At 37.4% G+C, this 13604-nt stretch overlaps 1 protein-coding gene across 11 annotated transcripts in view; it reads left to right on the top strand.

Annotated features, from left to right (window-relative positions):
* The window catches only part of KAT6B (lysine acetyltransferase 6B), a 107786-nt gene that overhangs the window by 86521 nt on the left and 7661 nt on the right, over positions 1-13604 (top strand). For all 11 annotated transcript variants that reach the window (XM_032749113.3, XM_032749115.3, XM_072931016.1 and 8 more), the window contains 2 exons: positions 11215-11446; positions 13200-13359. In XM_032749113.3, the coding sequence (XP_032605004.3) occupies positions 11215-11446; positions 13200-13359 (392 nt within the window). The remainder of the gene's footprint in view (positions 1-11214; positions 11447-13199; positions 13360-13604) is intronic.

The following is a 13604-nucleotide window of genomic DNA, read 5'->3' as shown; positions in this document are numbered from 1 at the left end:
AGCAGGTAATGTCTAATGTGCACAGGAGATATATTTACAACCCACTATTCATGTGCTGTCAGCATGAAACACCAGAAGGTAAAGGCAGTTCCTGAAGGGTGTTCATTCAACAGTCACAGTTGTATAAACAATTTACTTCTCTGTGTCATTTATTGAATAGTTTTTAGAATGTAATTTTAAATAACTTAAGATATTGCTTATAAAACCAAGAACAATACAGAGTTGTTAATGATCTTCTAAGCCACTTAACCTACTGACAAATTTATTCATTCAATTGGTATTCAAGACTGATGCCCTCTGCACATACAAGTCTTGCTTTTAAGGGTACTTCAGTTCTCTTTCTCTTGCTTATGCTTTCACTCTGCTTATAAGTAGTCCACTTCATAAACAGAACCTCCACTCAAGGGGGTTACTGGCAACTGGTACAGGTAAAATAAGTGTTAGCAAATTAATTCACTCAAAGGGTGCCTTTTGTAGGTCTGACTGTAGTGCAGTCATCTTTACCTTTCCTTTTATTCATGAAGGGCATTTGCTTAGCCCTAACCTCTTCTGTGAAGCTTTCTATAAAGGAGCTAAAGGTTTTTGGGCCTCCTGTGTTGGGTTTACTTGAGGATGTGGTGAGGAATGAGAGCTGGCATTATTTCTGTAACAATAATGAGAGAATCTTTGGCTTACTCTGTTCATCACAAAGAAAGCTTTCTTTTACTCTGACAAAGAAAAGAGAATGTAGCAGGTTGTTCAGTGATCTGAGCATCTCAAGTTACAGCTAGTCTTTTTTTAATAGTGTTTGTGTGGATCTTGGGATTGGGGTCGTTTGAAGCTATTTCAAAAGTGCTTTCAAAGAGGGTACTAACACCTATTTAAGGTCCTCTATCTTTGACCTTCTTCTCACTGGCATAGATAGGAACAGTTCAGAGGCACACAGAATAGTTATGAAAAAAATGGTAGCATGAATTACATTAGGAATTGTAAGTCTTAATAAGCTCACACTTTCACCTCACCTGTTTCTGCCTCCCATTCATGGTCGTACCTCTGAACTTGCAGCGTTGAGCTGACCTATCTGTATTGAGCTGTCCTGTCTAATACTCAGCTGTTTTGATATTTCTGACTACCCTTTTGAACTTGTGTCTTCTCAACTTGTTCACGCAATATGAAAACAAAGGATGTGATGTTTTGTATAACAAAAAACATTAGCTCTTAGGATAGCTTGAAATGTTGGTTTGAGGTAAATCTTCACTTTAGATACTGGTGTATTATTAAAACAGTTGCTAGTACTTGCTGTTCTTTCAAATTTCTGGCTTGATACAGAACATTACATGAAAACTCACAAGTCCTTCCCTGTCATACTAAAGAATTTATTTTACTTGGTTTTGTTTCAAGTAAAACAAGCTTTAATGGAAAAGTGCTTGATTCCATCTGCCTGAGTTTGGTAATTAATTTGTGGGGGATGGCCTTTAAAGAGACAGAGAAGAACTCCAAACATACAAGGGTAACAGCTCACAGGTTGTTTCTTTTGTTCTGGATAGATGCTCATGAGTATGTTTTCTTCTGACACAAATATTAACAAAATAGAAGTAGGACTTGAATAGTAATGATTATGTAAGGGTTAGATTCTGAGCACAAGCTATTTCATAGGACCTTACACAAAACATTGATTTGGGAGTAGGGGTCTCTGAGAAACAAATTTTTAAGCTGTTTCCAGCTCCCAGCAGTAGTTGAATTTTGCTGTGACACTCCTGTCTGCTTGTGGTTTTCAGCTGTGTACTGGCATCTTTCAAGTGTGTGTTTGTAAGCCTTTCATAAGTACCTTAATTATGTTTTCAGAAGAGTTACTTCAGTGGTGTTGAGTTCCCTTTGCTATGTGTGGAATTGTATGCAAACGTTGGTACGTGTGATCGTGATGTGCATACATAAATATGAACCTGAGATTGACAGGTTTAAGTTACACAGTGCATGGCAAGAAGCTGCTATCCTTGTAAATCAGACTGAAGTCCAAAATGTTAGTGTTACTTAGTTACATGGTGTTACTTTATTTTGCAGATTTAGCATGGATGTAGTTCTTATAAGACTTCTGCTGTGAAGGCTCTATTCAATCTAAAGTTGTGGAAAGATCAGTAGACTGAACTCTGTTCTTGTGATCCAAAAAACCTGCTCTTATTTGACTCAATTTGCATGACATTAGTACATAGTTCCTACCCCTTTGCCCTCCAGCAGCTCTTGCCAAGTGGTGATGCTTCTGGAAGCCAAGGAGAGGAGGTTGTGCTCTACACAGAGATTCCTTTGCAATCTTCCTACTTGGAAGCATGGTTCTCTGCTGTGGAATGGGTCATAGGCCTGTCAGCCTTCAGTATGCTTCAGAATCAGAGGACAAAGCAGCAGCCATTAATGCTGTGCTTGGCATTTGTTATACAGAGCCTGATCAAAAAATGGGAAGAGCTTGAACCTTCCAAATAGCTGGGTGATACCTGTGAGTGAAAGGCCTTTTTCCCCAAGAACTATTTGAAACTGTTCTGCAAAGACAGCAAGATACTTGGGACACCATTTAAACACAGATTTTGGAAGGACCTGCTAGGGCAAACGCTTTGTGTTCAGCAGCCCGGGCTGTAGTGCGTGGGAGATAGTAGAGTTTCAGATCCTGAGAGAAATTAGGATGGTAACTATCAGACTAAGGTCCAGAATTTTATCTTCTTTAAAGAACTGCTAAGTGGTGTCCTCCAAGAGGTTTGCTGTGAAGATCAAAGGAGCACAGGACATGTTGATCTCTGGAGACAGTTTCCTTAGACTGCAAAAATTACTTATTCTAATGTTCATGACAATAGCAGGCATGACAGTAAGCCTGCTGGGCTGCAGGGAGAGTTCCTGACTTTAGCAAAACCAGATTATCCAAAAGGCGCTGGTATTGCTTACATGTGCAGGGATGTTAAGCCAAAGCTTGGTTGGAGTTGCAACTGGAGGAGTGGAAAGTAGCAAAATGTGGAGAGCTATTAGAAATATGTGGACACCCACAGGAAGAGTAAGCAGAAGATGGCCCTGCTGATGACTGGAATAAGCATAGTGTGACAACAGAGGGGCTTGGTGTGGATCTCAGAAGAGATCTGAGGTATTCTGTACTTTCTTGGGAGGACCTGTTCTCCGGTGTGACAGAATTTAAGCAGCAGAGTGAGATGCCTTCTTTGCTAGAGGAAGATCAAGTTACAGAGTGCTTAAGTAAAATGGTGATATTCGCCCTAGGAAACCGGCTGACATGACTCCAACACCTCTCCCCACTGACTCTGAGAAGTCAAGGCAATTGGGAACATCCTCAGTAACTGAAGGATGACAAATGTTACATGCATCTTCAAGAAACTCAAGGAAGATGAATGAGTGAAATAAATGGTTGTGCATCACAAAGGTTATAGAGCATAAGACTTGGTATAAGTCACATAACATAGGTCTGTATAAATTGTGTCTACAAGTATTTCCCTATGTGCTGTCTTCCGAAACTTGGTTGTTAGCATTACAATGCCTCATGATAGGAGAACTTTGAAGTAAGCTTCAGGAAGTTTGGAAGTAAAGTGCTGTGAGCAGGCTGTCATTTAGGCACTGTCTTGCATAGGTGCACTTTGAAGTGGATTCGATGATGTGACACTTGATGCTGGCAGCTTTCCTGCGGCCTGTTTATAGGATCAGTGGTGTTTTCCTATTGTTAGTATAGCTGAACAGATCAAGAGAGATGAAATGGAGTTATGCATTGACTGCAATTCTGTGTAGCTGTTCAAATGAATTTGAGTGCAGTGGTCTTAGTGCATGGCTGGAGAGCAAGGCTGTCCTTTAGAATGGCACACTGTGTCTCTGCTGTGTGTATTGTCCTTGGCTCAGTTCAGCCATTTACAGCTCCCTGCTCTATCCCAGCACATACCGATGACAGGCAAGGGGAAGCTGCTGCCACTTCACCTTATTATGGCTTGCTGTATGTTCTAGCAGCTCAGTAGCTGTTTCATGACTGACAACCTGACACTTGTTCTAAGATGTGTTACTGCTGCTTGTGAGCTGACACCTGATTTTTAAATGGCCTTTCTATGCAGACTAGGCTTAAGCAAGTTTAGAATCATTTAAGTTTGCTTTTTTCTGTTTTGCTGTGAGGCAAATTACAGTGGCAAAAGAGACTTCATGTTGGAAGCCAGATTAACAGATTTGAATTTGCTTCTTCATATGGTCTATTTCTCACTCTGATTCTGTCATTATGTATTGCAAGCATACATAAAGAATTATTGGAAGATTATTCAGAGATGATAATACAGTCTTTGTTTTGTGGGTATTTTAATAGATAAGCAATAAATTAAGGGTTTTGCTATTATACTTCTCTTAGTTTTTGATCCTTTGTACTTTAAGAGGTGGAGACTCAATTCCTTTCATATAAACGAAGTAAAGATTCCCAATACAGAAAAATTGAAATTTTTCTCTTTGAAGGTGCCATGATGATGCTCATGTAGTTTTACTAGGACTCATGGAAGATGTTAGCATATTATGTTCAGCAGGGTTTCATCAAGACAGCTTCTTGTGCTTTTAAGACAGAGTCCTCTCTTGTTCAAAGGCTAGTAGTAGGTTAATAACCACTGGCAGGGTTACTCCTGTAAGATGCAAGAGTTATTCTCATCCAGGGACCTTTGCTATATTGCATTTTCTGTATGGTCCTTCTCCATACAGAAGTTGCTCCTGTTGAAGAGCTACACGTGTAAAGTTTATTGATAATTCTGTGAATGTGGAGTTATGAAACAAGATGTAAACATTTCTCTGTAATGAGATTTTTGCAGTGAAGCAAAGCTCTCCTTTTCCTGCATTAAACTACCATTGGTGTAGTTCTGTTTTTGGAAGAAAACAGAACCATTATTTGGTTGCAGCTTTTCTTTAAGGTAAAAGCCTATGTACTGTGCAGATATTTTGAGAAAAGTGAAGATACAAGTCTGAATTACAAAATTTGAATAGAAAATTCTGTTCTTTAGAACAACTAGGCTAATCTGAGATAAGGGCTGGAATACTCTAGTAGGACACTTTAGAGTTTAAAGATATCTGGCTTTTTGCTGTTTCTTTTGTAAGGTGAGCTCTGTCTCAATTACAAGAATGAAACAGACTCTTTTACTAGTATTTGTAACTTTCTTGTTCATAGAGATTGATGTGATTGATTTCCTAGAAAGTGATATTGAACGTGACTTTTTACATAAGATCAGAACTGTGTTTGTCTCCAGTGCGTGATGTGATTGATACACAAGACACATAAAACTGTTAGTTTGATCATAGGCTCTCAGAAAAAATACTTTTCAAATTTTTCGTGTAAACTGGGATTTCCAGAGTTTTGGTAGCAGATTAAAAAAAAAAAAAAAATCTGTTTAAGCTAAAAAGTAGGAGTCATTAATCCTAACCCTTGGGGAAGGGTAACACTTTGGAGATGGTTAGTTTTGGTTTTTAGCCTCCCTAAGTGAAAAGCAAATACGTGGATTTGTTGCTGGTAGCATAGGAGACAGGAACTGTAATTCCTAAGTGCTTGTCCAGGCACAGAATGAGATCCAGTGCTCTGTTTTCCATTCCGGTGCATTTTTGCTCATTCTGTTTCTGCTGAAGACAATGCAGTGCACTAATGTTTCAGAATAATAGTTGAACATCATATGTGATGCCCTCAAGAGCAAAGTGCCTCTGTGGCACTGTTCTCAAAGAGCCTGCCTGTTTGTAAGCAGTGAAGTTCAAGGAATGGAGGAATTGTGTTAGATCAGCAAATGTCCATGGCATATGTCACTGTTACTTGTGGAGAGGTTGCTGTGTCAGATACTCACTTAAGGGAGCACATGGTTTATAGAACACAGGAAATTGTACTGAAGTTTCAGCTAGTGGCATCTTCTGGAGAATATTGGGTTGAAGCTGCCTCAGGATGCTCTGGATGGATTATATTCTGGCTATGTGGAATTTCAGTAAAATGTACAACTGTATTGCCCATTGGAGAAGGCAAGAAATTTTGTGCTGCTTTCATAAAATGATGAGTGATACACTTACAAGCCAACTATAATCCTCAATTTCACTTTCTTAGAAGTTACTTGGCTACAATTATTTATTTTTCAGTGTGGATGCTAACTGACTGTTGTTTGCTCTTAAGCTAAACAAAGTAATATTTGTATATAATAATAAAACACAGCATTTCTAGGACTGTTATAGATGGTTTTGAAGTATAAATAGTAAATAAATTACATTAAAAATGCTTGTTCAAACTTTCATATTAGCTGAGTTCCCTAGCTTCTCAGGTGAACAGGAAACCACAAAGTTTTCATTCAATCCTGTGCAATATGCATACCATGGTTTGGCTGTTGCTGTGTAACTGACCAACACTGTGACCATGCAGTCTTGTGTGAACACGAACAAGTGTAATTCAAACACCTACATCCAGTTCATAAGTTGAGTTTTTTTTGGTTTGCTTGCATCACGATTAACTCCTTAGCTTACTGAAAGCCTAATGGCTTTATAATTATTATGGTGAGTGTTAATTGCACTCAAGGAAACCGAACATCTCAGTCTAGATGTCTGTTCTTTGACTATTCATCAGAGATTATGGATATGAGGGGAGCTGAGCACTAGAGCAGGTTGCCTGGAGAGGTTGTGGAGTCTGCAGTCCTGGAGATGTTCAGAAGCTGTCAGGACACAATGCTGAGCAATGTGCTTGAGGAGGACCCTGCTTGAGCAGGGAGGTTGGCCAAGACCAGTGGTCCTTTCCAACCTTAACTATTCTGTGAAATGAAATTATAAATTGATTTGTTCGTTGCTATAGAACATAAAGCTTATATTGAGAGCACTCAGATTGCAGGAGTGTCTTATAAAAAAATCTTCAAACTTTATTTGACTTTCTTCTGTCAGCTTTAGTTTTTCATTTGGTCTTCCCCAGTATACCAGTTGTTTAATGTCTTTGTTTGCTGCTGCTTTGTATTTCACTGACCTCTGTGCAGTCTGCATCTCTATTGTCTTACACCTTTGAAGGCTAACCTGCATTTGCTACCATGTTAAAAGCAGAAGAACAAGTGTGTTCCTTCAACAGATAAAAAAATTCAATTCAGCTGTCTCAAGCTAAATTTAAAACTCTGTTTTGATTTTAGCTTAATATTGTGAAGCTGTGGCAGTGATGTTTAGAAGTGTGTGTGGTAGGGAAAGAAGGATGTGTCATGGGTATTTGGAGATATGGGGCTTAATGAAATAGCAGTTTGGCAGTTTGTAAGTTGAAATATGCATAATAAAACTGCTTTCATGCCATAGGAGCGAAAGGGGGCTGATCTAATCCTGATTTTTAAATGATTTTCAGGAGAGAGCTGGTGAGGAGTAAGTCTGTTCACCTCACAGCAGACATGACAATAAATTTCTCCTAGTGAACACACATGTAAATGTTGTGAATGGAGGAGGAAGATGGACTCTGCACTGCTTGCAAATGGGAGTGATACTTAACAAATCTTACCAAGCTCTTAAAAATGTCAAAAAGTGTGGATATTAAACTCATCTGGTTGGTTTCAATTGTTTGGATGAAGCCAGACTAATTGTTTGCCTGTGTTTCAGGTGGTGGTTGCCAGTTTCAAATTGTCCCTTGGTTTTCTCTGTTGGCCACTGTCCTGCTATCAAGCCTGGGCTTCTGTTCTCATGCTGTTTAACTTGTATGAAGATACAGACCCAAGTGTCAAAAAAATTAGTAGTTAAGTAGCTGAAAGTTTCTGGAGACTGGCACAAATATATTAAAGTTATGTAAGATAATATAAGTGTGTTGTGGATCTGTAGCTATTTCAGGGCGTTACTAGGATTCCTGTTGATTGAAATTTCTGGATAATTACAAGTCAGTTTGTTTAAATGTATGTTGTAATGCCTAATTATCTCCTTAATTTGTGTTGAAGGCATAAAATTTATGTATGTATACAAACTTTCCCTTCCTCAGATTTCATTTCTTCTAATTGTTTCAAATCTTGGGTAAGATGAAACCTCAGTGATCCTGGGGAGGTTTGTGTGACAGAAATCAAAGGCTGTAAATCACATTTGGTGCATTGCTTTGCTGTGGAGGATAGAGATAAGGCAAGAAATAAAAATCATTATTGATATTTTGGCTGTTGAATTTTGTGATACTATCACTCATATGCCCAGAAAATAAGATAGACAACTCTTTGTTCTTGATTACATCTTCTATTTTGTTGAGGTTTTAGTTTTTTTGTGTAGTATACAGCCTGGCTTGTTTACTCCTGGGGATGGGTGGTGAAGAGCTCTGTTTTGTCCTGTGGGTGTTGCTACTGTTCATAATCTGATATCAAGGATTATACCTTAAGAAGGTTCTTTCAGGTTGCCACTTGGAGGCTATCCATTATTAAGGTTAGGTAAGCACAGTGAGGCTGCGGGTGTCTGTTTAACAGGGGCATATTGTGCTCATTTCAGATGCTTCAGGATAGATACATGAGCTACCAAGATCAGTGTTTTTATTTACCTGCAACTTAGATCAATTACTTGACATCTCTTTGGTAAGTTTAATTTAATAGGTATTATTCAAATCACAGAATCTGTTAAGAGAGACATTCCATTCAGTTCTTGCTACATGCAACCAAGATTATCTCTGATTTGTATTTTTAATCCTCTAGAATGTGACTATTTTGGAAAAGCATAGGTTCTATTTTAGAAAGGTAGAGGAAGAATACTGACAGATGTTACTGCCATGAAAGTAAGAGTTCACTGCTTTAATGTAGAGTGAAAATGACCACTAAGAACTAGTCTCTAAATCCCCAGACACAGGAAAGATACAGTGAGCCAGTTTAGTAAAACTCTAAAGATGCTTGTGGCTGCCTAAGTAAAGATTCCAAACTCCTGTTTGATTAGTGGTTTTTTATTCAGCTTCATAATATGCTTACCAAGAAATTATCGGTGTAGCCCCCTTATCTATGAGGAAAATGGAAGTAGAGTCCAAGTAACTTCAAAGTCTAGTGAAATGCAAGAATGAAACCTAGGTCTTACAAATACCCTACAGACACTTTCTATTAGTGCCTGAGACTTCTTGAATGTGAAGTTGGTAGGGTAAACTGTAAATGTTCTTGAAGCAACTCTAAGTTCTCCTCATGGATTTATTATTAAAATCTAGGTTATTCTTTCTCTCTTTTCCTATATTGAGGCTTCTATCACTACTTTTGCTACCTACCTCAGATTTGCATGGTTTTTTATGGACATCTTAGCATAAAACTTGGGTTTGTATGTTGTACACAAGGTGATCCAGAATTCTTTCTTGATACATGTGAAGCTTGATTTAAAATTAGGCAGAATAGGCTATACACTGTATGTCTGCTTTTGTGCAGTTGGCATTAAAGCAACAATTCTTTACCTTTAAACTATTCAGGATGCTGAATGTGGAATTTATGTCTCCTGTCAACCATTGTTGCATGTAGTGCCAAGATGTACTAAAATGTATCCTCTAGTTATAAAAAAGTTTAATATGCTGCAATTTAAAATGCTAAAATACCTTATTTTCCTTATTTTTTATGGTAGTGTTTCTTCTGTAAAACAAAATAAATTCACTTGCTGAGTTTCCAGTGGTACTATGCAAATGTAGGCAGGCTGCATGTAGCTCTGTAGGAGTAGGCAGATGTGGGATGGTATTCCTGAAGGTCTGGCATTTTATCACAAATCATGCTGATAGATATGAAAGGCACACTACTTATTTCAGTATCTATGTTGTGATAACTTGAGATGTAGTAGTACGTCTGCTTTTCTATGTATGTTTCTTTGGGCAATCTGGACATTAGACTATGATGCATATCTGTCTATGTTTTTTCTAAATTCTGTTGTGGGCCTTTGGTATTGTGTCCAAGAAAGGGAAGACCAATGTTTCAGGCAGAATAAAGAGACATATATTTGTATATGTATTTCATGGTTTAAACTAAGAAAAATACCTCTGTGTGTGGTTTGTGTATAGTAGACCCTACAGCAAAATAAGGACACGGCCATTGCTTCGCTTCAACCTGGATGTTAATCATATGCTTTTAATGTATAGCTGATTTGCTTAGAAGAAATTTTGTGAAGATATTAGTAGGATTTGTTTAACAAATATGACATGATTGGACTAGATATGCTTTATATCAGTCTTTGAAAAATAAAAGTGAAAAATTTGAGGGGAAAATAAGTATTTTAAGAGTATTGGAAGGCACAAGAGCTGTATATTTGGGTGGATTCCAAATGACGTTGAGTAACGTAATTCCATAAACATAGTGTGTGTGCCTGTGGCAGAGGAAGCGTTTTGTGAACCCGGTTGTTAAGGCCTGTGTGCTGGCAGTTTTTGCAAAGGCACAATGCAGAATATGTATCATGGAGGGATGAATTACTATGGAAGTATACCTGTTATTAATTGTGTTATTTTTTTTCTCTATACTGAATTAGTTTTACAGGTGGTATCTTCTGGTATCTCCAAGCAGGTGTGTTCTACTCTAAACTGTAAAATGCTCCTAAAGCTGAAGAGTTAAAAGGGACTAGAACATGCATAGAATATAAAATGAAGGTGATACATTGTGTAATAATGAATCAACTACTGTCTTGAAGACCGCAAGCAGGAACTATGTGAATGTTCTTAAACGTTAATTAAGGGAGATTATTTTTTAATTATTTTTCTTAACTAATTATCCAAGTAATTAATCTTGTGAATTATGTTACCTCCAAAATACAACTTCTAGCTGTTTAATCAAAAACTTATGTCACTTGGGGCTTCTTGAAGAAAAATGACTTAACTGATATTACCTATGATACTTCCTCTTCAAATTCTTCTGCAGGTTCTTGGCTTCAGTGATGTAAGTGGTTTAACAGTAACACTGCTGCTGTAGCAGTGATGTAATGTTTCCCAAAAGACCAGAGAGTTGTAGTTCTGAAGGAGAAGATGTATGATGGGAACTGTTCCAAAACATACTGGCTTTTTCTTCTCATCCTTGCCTTACAATTAGAAAAGGGTTTTGGGTTAATGCTTGATTCTCATAACGTAAGATCTGAGTCACTCACAAGAATTTGATCTTTCCTATGTCACTGTAATGATGAAAACTCCTCTCTTTTATAGAGAGGATTTATTTAATTGCAAGACATTGCAGTAGTTCAGTCAGTCATGCTGATGATCTTCTGTATTAATTTCAACTTTGTTATGGGCTAGTTAGAATTCCTTGCTTTTGTTATCTACATAACATATCCTGTTTGTTTTTATTCTAGGTTATTTACTTTCTAGAAGAGAGGGTCAAGCAGGATCCCCTGAAAAGCCATTGTCTGATCTGGGTCGTCTCTCCTACCTGGCTTATTGGAAAAGTGTCATATTGGAATACCTGAACTGCCACCATGAAAAGCAAATCAGCATCAAAGGAATGAGCCGAGCTACTGGAATGTGTCCACATGATATTGCCACAACCCTGCAGCAACATAGCATGATAGATAAAAGAGAAGATAGGTCAGTGAATCTTGTAAAAATTTTTTTAAATACCGAGATGACACATTCTCTACTTACAAAACAGTTGATGTGAAAAATGTCTGTGTGAAAGTTTGACTTGAAAATGAGTGATAACTATCTCACCGTAGAAGTCAGTACAGGTGGGTTTTACATACAGAGCTTTTCTTCCTGGGGATTTTTTGGATGCTCTTTCATGTTAATGGTTATTAGAATTATGTGGCCAGCTCAAAACATTTTCAGTTAAGTGTTTTGTTTCATTCAGTATAATCTTCCCTAAGTATTCCCAGCTCTTGCTGTGCAAATATTTTGCTTTGAATACCAGTAAGAGAAAAAATGGTGTTTGTGGGTGGCAGTCTCTTTCCACATCTCCTCTTTCCATCATTGCTGAATTCATGTAAACCAGGGGATCAGATCAGATCTATATGAAGTGCTCCTGCTCAAGGTACTGGTAATATAAGTTTCTGTTTAATGTTATGATCAATGTTGAAAGTCAGTGCACTGAGAAGGTGAATTCCTGTTTTGTGAATATCTTCCTTCTTCATGCTCTTGATGGGTATTTTAGAACTTTTCTGGGTTGTTGTTTGGTCTGTTTCTTTCCATAAAATCCCTTAAATGGCTTTCAATCGTATTTGTGTTTCTGAAGATGATCTTAAGTTTTCTGGATATTCCAGTCATAGAAACTTTGTAATTAAGCAAAGCTGCCTTACAAACACTGGCTTGCCAAAAAAAAAATGAAATTAAAATCAGAACAAGTTCAGCCTCAGTAATTTTTGTGTCCCATCACTAGCATTCAAAACTATTAATTTTTGAATCAGTAAGAATGCAAGTCTTCCAAAAGGAGATTGGTTTACAAGATAGTGTATGAGAGTAGTAAGAAGAGTACTGGCATTGCCTTAAACCTCTTCTGGAGTACTTAGTTATGGACAACCTGAGACAAATGTATTTTAAGGGAAATTTTTCATACATGTAGTGAAGTAAAAGTTTGTCACAATTCTGGGAAAAAGGTTCTGGATCTGATTTCTTTTTTAAAACTTTGTTTTTCACTGAGTGAATGTTGCTACTTCACCAACCTGATTTTTAAAGCATTTGAAATGCTTGTTAATCCTTGTTTATAATTGTATAGTTCTTTGTAACAGGGGAGTTTGATGGGACATGTGCTAATATATTGGCATACTGTGCTGTTTTATTAGTCTTTACCTACATTTGATATGCCACTTCATAGTAATTGGAAAGTTGTTTTGTACTTCATTAGCACAAGACTAAAGTGTATTTGTGTGCGTCATTAGAAAACCTGTACTTCTGACTTGCTTTCTTGTCCCATTAACTTACATCTTCAGCTGTAACATTAGGACTTTCTCACTCTTGACTTGATGATCCACAGTGTTTTCTATCTATGTTGGTATGTAATATTAAAATTAGAAATTCTTCTGGCAGTGATTCAAGTGCCAACAGTAAACTTCTTGAATTAGTTTTAGGGTAGTCAACTATAAAACCTTCACTTTGCTCTCTGTTGCCCTAGTGATGGTTAATATTGAGCTTTCACTTCATAAACTATTGTTCTTTCACTTCCTTTCAGTAAACAGTCAGTAGTGTAAGGATGTTATCACTACATGTAAGCTGGTATTTTTAGTTTGATGGATCCTTTCATTTACCCATCTTTTTTCACATGTGGTTTTGCAAAAGGATGTCAACTATAGAAAGGCTGTTCCAGGTAATCACTTTCTAAATTAAATTGCTGTTTATTTGATTGTAGATTTGTAATTATTAGAAGGGAAAAGCTGATTTCAAGTCATATGGAGAAACTGAAAGCAAATCCACGTATCAATGAAGTAGATCCCGAAAGCTTGAGATGGACTCCTTTGTTAGTTTCTAATGCTGCAGTTTCTGAAGAAGAGAGGGAAGCAGAAAAGGAGGTAATATCAGAGATATCTTCTGAATTTCTCTTCCTTTGGCTTTCATAACTCTGAATATTCAACATTAGACTGTCTTAAATAAAGCAGATTTAGCTTTGACCACTACATATTGCTATTGTAATGCAGAATTTTTGGAAGCTGTGCAGCAACACATGGTAACTTTGAGGGGATGCATATGAAAACTTAAAATGTGAATCGCTTGTCATGGAGCTGTATTTATCACTCTTGAGGTAGTCAAAGAGCAT

Source organism: Taeniopygia guttata, chromosome 6 (genome assembly GCF_048771995.1).
Source record: "Taeniopygia guttata chromosome 6, bTaeGut7.mat, whole genome shotgun sequence".
NCBI classification, from domain to species: domain Eukaryota; kingdom Metazoa; phylum Chordata; class Aves; order Passeriformes; family Estrildidae; genus Taeniopygia; species Taeniopygia guttata.
This window is presented reverse-complemented; position numbering and strand designations above follow the sequence as displayed.